This window comes from Hesperophylax consimilis, chromosome 28, assembly GCF_061612785.1.
Source record: "Hesperophylax consimilis isolate HC1 chromosome 28, BYU_Hcon_1.0, whole genome shotgun sequence".
Classification (NCBI taxonomy): domain Eukaryota; kingdom Metazoa; phylum Arthropoda; class Insecta; order Trichoptera; family Limnephilidae; genus Hesperophylax; species Hesperophylax consimilis.
In genome coordinates this window covers 12,248,445-12,257,675 of record NC_142863.1, presented here as the reverse complement: position 1 = coordinate 12,257,675, position 9,231 = coordinate 12,248,445, and the positions used below count along the sequence as shown (strand labels likewise).

At 36.3% G+C, this 9,231-nt stretch overlaps 1 protein-coding gene across 1 annotated transcript; it reads left to right on the top strand.

The window, feature by feature from the left end:
• The first annotated feature begins 654 nt into the window (after positions 1-654).
• On the top strand, positions 655-9,024 carry LOC149410194 (nuclear transcription factor Y subunit gamma-like). Its single transcript, XM_089648512.1, has 5 exons — positions 655-877; positions 3,848-3,983; positions 4,918-5,103; positions 6,395-6,622; positions 6,948-9,024. The coding sequence occupies exons 1-5, from the start codon at positions 855-857 to the stop codon at positions 7,149-7,151; spliced, it is 777 nt and encodes a 258-aa protein (XP_089504638.1). The 5' UTR covers positions 655-854; the 3' UTR covers positions 7,152-9,024.
• The last annotated feature ends 207 nt before the right edge of the window (positions 9,025-9,231 follow it).

The following is a 9,231-nucleotide window of genomic DNA, read 5'->3' as shown; positions in this document are numbered from 1 at the left end:
AGTGATGTGTATTTTTGCGTACTAAGCGCGTAGCGGAATTCGACAAGTTTATCAAGTATTCTTTCTTGTCAAAACACTAAAATTGCTCCTTTTGAATTGACAGAGCATTAGTATGATTTTGTGTGAATGGCATTGAAGCCAAATCTAGGGTGGGGGTAAATTACCTAGCAGCCATCTTGTATGATATTTTTGGGTTTTTGATGAGACAAGGAGTGGAATAAGCCATCAAAAAAAATTAAGTAGTTTTTGGCATTTTTTGTACATCTTCCCCCTGAACCCGCGGCTTCAAATTGTTTTCAAATTGCCCCGTCGAGGGCTTTTTATGTCCAAGAAATGTATAAATATGAATCATGGCGTTAAACCCTCGATAAGTGAAATAATTTTTAAAAATAAATTGCACATTTTTTCATCTCCCACCGCATAAATAGTCATTTTGAATAATAATTAGGCTATATCCATTTATTTGAAAAATAATAATTCCGTATTAACCGTGTAGCGACAAGATTAATGAAAATACTAGTAAAAACTGTCATGATGGTGGAGTTCCTCATTACGAAATGAATAATCATTATTTTCGATATTTTTCAGTCACTTCTTGCTTTACTAATGCTTCACTAGCTGGCAACACTGCCCGTCCTGTCTATTTTCGTGAGTGGCCCTGGCCGGACGAATCACGTTCCTTATAATTGGTGATTGGCGATCCGGAATTATTTCCCTCAGTCCCCCGATCGGCAGCAATTTTAAACGCGTCAAAGTGTTCCAAAATAATCTAAACTATATTTTCTACATTGGAATACCCCCTGGAGAAACGTGAAGGACATATTCAGATTTGGAATTAAATTGCACTAAACAAAATGTCCGTTTGCTTTGTATCAACGTGAGTAATCTTTACCCAGTTTATCGATATTCATTGTTGTGACGTTTAGTAGTAATAATTCATAATATTATTATTGCAATGTGTTGTTAATTATTGTTCTTGCTGGTTGAAAATGCTTTAAAATTTTTTACAATAAAAATACAAACGCTGATACCATAACTAGGAAACCCGTAATGATGCTGTTTATATTTACAAACTGTTTTACCGTGTCACTGGTTGTACCTAATCAGTTCTGTTATACAGTTATTCTTATACATTATATATTCCGATCACAGACGATGTAATAAAGCCAGCGATAACACTACTAAAAATACCAAAATGTCATCACAACGAACTTTTTTTGTTGGTAACCTATAAATTGCTGTTTTGGTTGCAAAAGGCAAATAAATATTAGGATATTATAATAAATATTAGGGTCTTGAAAGAGGAGAGTAATCATATGATGAAGTTGAACAAACTTTAAACATTTCTTCTTTGGATAAACGTAGAAGGGACACTGATCTGATTTGCATATTTAAGATTATCAATGGTATTACAGACTCACCTGCTTTGTTGCAACTTATCCAATTCAACATCCCTTCCCGTAGACTCCGAAATAATGAATTGCTGTTCGTCAATCAACATTCTACCAATTATGGATACCATTCTCCTTTGTCCAGAATGTCGAGACTTGTCAACTCACTGTCAAGTCAAAGCATTGAATTTTGTGGTATATGCCTAAATGACTTTCGACAGTCAATACGCAATGTCTAATTTCTAATGCCCTTTGAACCATCTTCATGCTTTGACTTATTATTATCTCCCATTCTTACTTTTATATTATTATTGTCATTGTTATTGTCTTCGCTCCTCATTTATATATGCTTTCCTTTCACTGTCATCTCTGTTTATAAAACTTATTCGTGTAATTAATATGTTGTTAATGGACTATTTGTCCGTAAATAAATAAATAAATATTTAATTTGCTCAGTTAACCCTTTTATCCTAGCTATTTTTCAGCTCAAAAAAACAAATATTTATCAAATTTATTTATGAGGATGACAAAAGATTCCTCTAATGGACTTTCCTGTTTCCTATGTCATTATCTTTTATGATTCATCAAAGTTAGCTCTGAAAGATGTGCGCTGTGAGACGTTTAGCATAGTCTAGGTGCGTCGAAAGATTGTTGCTCTGTGACAAAGTTTGGTAAAAATCCCTTTCTCTGCTTACTGCTAAATAAGCTCAAATTATTACCAAGGAAAAACTATTTTTATCAGGAGAGATGGAAAAACATGCATAAAATGGGTTCTTATAATTTGTGTATGTGTATTTAGATTGAAGCGGAAATGGTAAACATTATTTCATACGGTTTTAGGTAAAATGATCATATTATACCAAATGATTGTAATCAAATTATTGTACTCAAATGATCGTAAGCAAAATAATAGTTTTTCAGTGTCTTGTTAAATTAAAACGATTTGATATAATTTACGTGTAATCATATATTTTATAAGATAATGTACAGTTTACGATCTTTTTACGTAAATCTTTTTACTTACGATCTTTTGCATACGATCATAACGTCAGTTACCATACTATCCAAATCCTACATGGCGGCAAAACATCTTTTGAGTGGGAAATTTTAAAATTTGATTGTAAAAATGGAACTTGAATGCATCTTTTACTACCTGATGCAAGTAGTTGTTTCTTGCAATAATTAAATGTTATTTAACCTCTCAGAAAAGGACTTTTATTTACTTTGTGTTCCTTTGCGAACTGTCAAAACGCGAAAATTTTTGTGTTATTCACGAGTTTTGTTAAAAGCTTCATAACTCACGTTTTGGGAAACGTAGCCTCATTCTAAAAAATGTTTTGGAAAGATTATGAAATTCACTATCGTATTGTTTTGTTATACGTAAATATTTGCGTTTCTAAATATACATTTTCTGAAAACGTCAAAAATATGTAAAAATCGCTGACCATTATTTCAAAGCTGTGAAAAATGTACTTTTTTCTGAGTATCATAAAGAAATAACACTTTATATATTGATGAAATATAATTAAAAACTATTAGTCACCTCAAAATATTAACCGTCCAAACTAAAATATTTTTAATAAATTATTTAAAAACGCAATAAATTATGAACGAACAAGATGACAGATTCAATCGACTCAGATAATGCACCTCTACATTCCATAGATATTCTTGAATGCAGACGCGTAGCGTTATTCATTATCGATACTCTGTTTTTTAAATCATGGCAATCCGTATACTAGTGATGGAAATAAATCGATTTTTGTAAAATCTCGCGCGTTTACGTGAAAAGACGTACTAATGTCTTGACCGCTATTATCATATTTACGTCTTTTGACGTTCTAATGTTCCGAGTGGTTAAATGAAATTAAATAAATAACTCTGTTTACACCACTATTTAATAAAAATTATCAACATGTTTCAAAAAACCAATGTGTGTACTTTGTATCCTGATGAAGAAACCATTGGTTATGAATTATGTTGATAATTTTTACTAAATACATTTGTAAACAACGTTAGTTACTTTATTAATTTAAATAACGCCACACGGTGATTTTGCTATTATTGAAGAAGAAGTTATTAAAATAATTTGTGTGTATTAAAACGTAATCGTGACAAGCAAACTTTACCCTAAGTTTAAATACATGCCATTAGAATAATACACAGTAACAGGATGAAACAGAAAATGATAAAAGAATATTTTGAATTAGACTCCATTGAGGTGATTTTATCACAAAATTGGGCTGTACTTAGTTGACCATTTATAATAATTAGTTTAGGATTATTGTAGAATAGTAATAATACTTCTAACATTTCCCTTACATTCTGATGGCAGTTGCCAGCCAATACAGGTAACTGCTAGTTGTACTCTTTATTTTATTCTAGAATATTTTTTCTATCCAATGGTCTGTGTTGTCATGGAACCATAATATATGTGAAGTTTGTTATTTTTTCAGGGACGGGGGCGGCCTTCAGGAGGAGGGAGAGATGGCAGGAGGCGAAGAGGGTGGGGCAGAGGGGGTCGGAGATGCACACGCTGTCCTCGCACAGTTCTGGGAGAAGGTGATGGAGGACATACGCAGGGCGGGACACGTGAGTTACTTTACACACATTCTGTGCTCCCGGAATCATCCTTGCCATAATCCTTAAATCCATAAGCAAGCAAATTGCGTTAAATTTCTAATGTATTTTCCGCCAATTTCTCCGAGGCACATCTGTGCTGAACCGAGTGACTTCTCATGCCATTGACTTACTGAACAACCTCAGCATCCCATATTAATGTCCATTATCTCTCCTCCACCATATAAGAAGAATACTGATTTATAAAACACTTCCAGCAAGTCCTACTTGAATGGCGGGGAAAGCATTGTTGTCCGATAATTTTATATGAATATTGTATATATCTTATTGAAGGTTCCAACTACATGTATCAAAAAAAGTGATACAAGTCTTCTCATCTTGTCTTTTGTGTGAAAGAATATTTTATTAAAATGAAACATTATGAAAGCCATAGAACGGGTAATAAATGCTTTAACTTATGGCATTGAAGCCATTTTTACACACATTTTTTACACATAAATGACTCAACACTGACTTTAACTTCAGTTTATGCAGTTTTAATTTGAGACAAAAGAAAAAAAATTATTTTAATTCTGTATTGTTTTCAAAGATATATTTGTTTAAAAAAATCAACTTTCTCGAACGGGACTCTTGTTTTCATCCTTGTGATTTGTGTTAATATTTTTACTATACATTTATTTACAGCAATGAAACACAATAAATGATCAGCATGCATTTATGGTACGCTATGGAAATTTGCCACATAAGAATGGATCGACGCATTCTCGTGGTTCATAACTCTCTATATTTCTTCCCTCTTACAATCTGGGTCTCCTTAAGACCCAGGTTCACTTCTCATGAGAAATTTCCCTCCAGAGCCTTCTGTGTGGAGTTATGTGCTATATATATTTAAATAGATATTTTTTTAAGTATAGCAGGACTAAAAAGGAATTGATTCTCTTTTCAGGAGGAATACAAAAATCAGGTGCTGCCGTTAGCCCGTGTGAAAAAGATCATGAAGCTGGATGACGAGGTGAAGATGATTTCGGCAGAAGCACCTCTCCTGTTTGCCAAAGCCGCTGAAATCTTCATCCACGAGCTGACCCTGAGAGCCTGGGCACATACCGAGGATAATAAAAGGAGAACTCTCCAGGTAACACCTATAAAATATTAGGATGCGCATGCCCACCACTTATGCCAGATCGCGAGAGGCTGGTTTGGTAGCTCCAACTGGTCCCTCGGCCCATCGCCTTGTGCTGCAGTGGGAGGGATATATTCATACATCCGTCACGCCTGGACACACTGATATCTAGATTCCTACCCAACCCTCATACCCTTTACCTTTCCAAAAAATTTGCCTTCCTTTCCTCAAAAAAGACCCTCCACAAATTGTGCGACTGTCGAATGTGAGTCTGCTCTTTGCGCTACACACCTAACAATGAAATGGAAAACAATTCTCATCTTGCTTTAACTCAGCTGTTTTGTATTTTGTCTGTACATTCCGTTTCAAGATGGTGGCCCTTTTAATGATTCGGTGAAGATGCTTTTTTCAAATGTGAAAGCTTCTTGTTTGTTGTACCTTTTTTTCATTAATGATACCCACCTTCCTGAAGAAAGTTTGAAAAAAGAATTGTCATTTAATATTATTGTAGATAGTGACGTTTCTCTGGAATTCCTTATTTGGAATAAAAAAATGTTACATAAAATATATTATGGTTTATAATTAAGTAAGTAGTTATTTAAGTACCTACTTACAAATCTTATTTCAGAGGAAATTTTGGTTTTGATTTATTAAATAAAAGAAAATTAGAAACATACTTCTTCAGACAAAGGTCTATTGTTCACAGAACTACTATTATAGCTCTAAGACATTCACAATTAATTACACATTCAAAAACTAACTACACACAACATTAATTTTTCGGAAGGACATGCACTAAATACAATAATATTTTTTCAGACGCCGATATTTTCCATTTGTCCTTAGTTCAGTTTACTAAATGCATATTGGACAGAATGAAATCAAACTATCAATTACATACCCTTTTCCCCTGCTGTTTGTAAGATATCTCGGTTATTTTAATTAAGGTGTTTTTATGTTTTTTTTCTGTATGTAACATGAATTTTATGTGTTATTTATATAACATTGTAAAACTGTTTATTTCCCCAACAAACTAAAATAAAATAAAATACTTGTACCCCCCACGCTATTCTTCATAGAAATTTTGCAGATGAGTGGCCACTTGTATACAAAAGAAGAAGTGACTTCTGTTCAAAATACTGGCTTTAATTCCAGAGGTAAAATGTTGAGTTGGTCGTCCCAGATAAAGCCGAGGATAGTAGCTTCAGTGGCTATGCAAGGAGAGGCTGGTCTGCAATAGACTTTGCATATGCAACCTTTATTTGTACAGCTTCACTAATCACACTCATTTTAATTTTTGTAGAGAAACGACATAGCAATGGCCATCATCAAGTCGGACCAGTTTGACTTCCTCATCGACATAGTTCCCCGGCAGGAGATCAAGCCGGCGACCAAGGCACGCGACGAGGGGCGCTCCGCCGTGACGCAAGACCAGGTGCACTACTACTTCCAGCTGGCGCAGCAGCACCAGGCGGCACTGCAGTCACCCGCACCGGCACCTCAGCCCCCCCAACCACAACTGCTGCAACAGGTCAATAATCATTCACTAAACTTTCCGCGGGGCATGCTGAAAGAGTCCCAAATGGCCCTAAGCTCTAGACCCAGCGGGACTATGGCATCCCCAATTGGGTATGTTGTAAGGCTGATGGTAGAGAGGATGAAAAGGATATGGGAAGGAGGAAGGTTTGGCAGTTTTTTTTTGTTTTACCTTGGCTCCACACTATACGCTCGTCATATTTGGGAATGCTGTGTGGAGGGTCCCCAGGGCGGCAGTACCCATACTTGCCTTCCAAATTGTGCCTCTCTTGTTGACTATCATCACGGCAATTCAATTTTTTTTTTTCATTCGTCACCAGGTGGTAACCCCGAGCGGAGAGATCCAGCAGATTCCCATCCAGCTCAGCGCCGCCCAGGTGAACATGCTCCGACTCCAGATGCAGGGTGGAGGAGGGCAGCCCCTGCTCATACAGACCTCTCCGCAGCAGCAACAGCTGATCCAGGTCCAGGCACCCCAGCAGCAGGTCTACCTGACCCAGGTCCAGCCACAGGACCAGGAATAGTAGACCTTGAACCATTGGACCACGCGGTGACCTCTCTTTATCAACCGAGCTAGGTTAAGACACCGCAGCTGGGCTTCCTGACACTACCATATCCTCTACACTGGGAATTCATCCATGTTGTGGAACACATTGGAGGTTGTGTTAGGTTGGGGAGTTTCACAAAAATTTGAATGTAACATTTTCATCAAATAACCAAATTTGACATTTTAAAGGTCTCTGTTAAATGCCAATTCTATGTCCGTTCCAGCTTTTAAACAATATTTTCATCCGCATAAAAGCGCAAGTTCTATCTTGTTATGCTTGTTAGCTGTTTACAATTTGATAGAAAGCTGAAACAAACCTAGAGCTGGCATTTAACGGGGACTTTTCAAATATATACAAATTTGGGGTGTGCAGTATTTTTACACTACCTTTTTTTTTTGCGTGAAAACATTTTTTTTTTCTCACTCAGCATAATTTATGTTTTTCTGCTCAGCATCCTTTTTAGAGCATCTCAAGATCTACACGACTACGCACGAATAACTCATCTAACCCTTTCCATTACATAGTTATGACTGATTCTTTGGTCACGCAGGTTGAATTTCGAAGTTCTTATCTGACCCCCTCCCTGCTCGTCGACGTAAACGCACTAACAAGCAATGGACAGTGGTCTATTTTTAGAATATACATGCCACTTGGCGCCACAACCCTTGGGCCACGGGATATATTTAAAATTTTTGCGACAACGAAAGCGTTTTATCTCTAAAGCATCGATGACACGGGGCTAGTTTACTAGCTACAAGCCAGCGAGTTCGCTAGCAGCTTGTAAACTGGCCCCGTGTCATCGGCTTTTTTACAATCTGCTAGTTGACTATCCGATTGTAAAAAAGCAGCGAGTAAAATAACAAGACGGGCTAATTTACTCGCCATTCGCTGGCGTGTTGGCTTGTAAGCTAGTTAACTAGCCGTGTGTCATCATCGCTGCTAGGAACTAGTTGCGAGTATCTTTGCGTTTTGGCAGTCAGCAAAAATGTGAACGGAAGTAGTTCGCGCGGCAGTAGTTATCTTAGCTTAGATCATGGATAGAAAAACGCGATGAATATGGTGCTTCCAGCCGTTTATTGAGAGAGTTAAAGGACGAAGATCCATTGGCTTATAGAAATATGTTGAGATTAAACAGTTCCAAATTTGATGAGTTACTGCAGATGGTAGATGGAATGCTAAAAAAAAAGATACACATCCATACCGACAGTTAGTTGTTTTTCGTTAAGTTTAATTAAGAGGTTTTTGAAAATTTCATCCTTTACTTTTGTGTTAGAATACTCTTTGTCTTTTATATTCCATAAAATAGGGTATTGTTCGTAGATGTTGAGAAACTCTGTAATATCACGCGTGTTCCACTTCATTTTTCAGCTTAAAAAAATAAATGATAGAATGCAAACAACACGTCACGCAAAATAACACGTGATTCCAACTCGCTAGCTAGTTCGCTACTGAGCGAGTGGAAAGTTTTGTGTGTCATCGACACTCGCTAACTCGCTTACTCGCTAGCTTATAGACTCGTCGACTAGCAGCTCGTAAACTAGCCCCGTGTCATCGATGCTTAACTCTGGCAGGACCTTATGTAAAAACGTTTTCATCTTAAAAAACAAAATGGCACTGATTGACCATTTGATGACAATGTTACATTTGATTTTCTATGTAACATCTCAACCTTAATAATGTTCAAATGGATAATGGAAAATAGACAATGTGTGAAAACATCAATAGAGAACATGATTCCTATTTACAGAAAGTGTTACGAAATGACCATGAATGTATACAATTCACTGTGCCGTGTCTATTTATAGGGAAATGTGTACATAATTTAGTATAATGATGTAATTTAAATAAAAGTCACTAATTTATTAAATAAATGTTTGTTTCATTTCATTTTATACATATTGTTGACAGTGCCGATCACAGGACACCAAAAATTATGACTGTGGGGTGGCCCAGTGGGAGCCACCCGAAAACCGACCGAGGAAGAGGTGAACAGATGCAAAGAATTAGATTAAAAAAAAACAAATATTGAAGTTTTGTGTGAGTGTGAGATTTTTAT

What these genes read in the sequence shown, in the direction of transcription:
- LOC149410194 (XM_089648512.1), top strand. Translation starts at nt 855, where the DNA reads ATGTCCGTTTGCTTTGTATCAAC. An exon ending in TCCGTTTGCTTTGTATCAAC is followed by an intron (nt 878 to 3,847) that starts GTGAGTAATCTT and finishes TTATTTTTTCAG; the next exon opens with GGACGGGGGCGGCCTTCAGG. An exon ending in AACCACAACTGCTGCAACAG is followed by an intron (nt 6,623 to 6,947) that starts GTCAATAATCAT and finishes ATTCGTCACCAG; the next exon opens with GTGGTAACCCCGAGCGGAGA.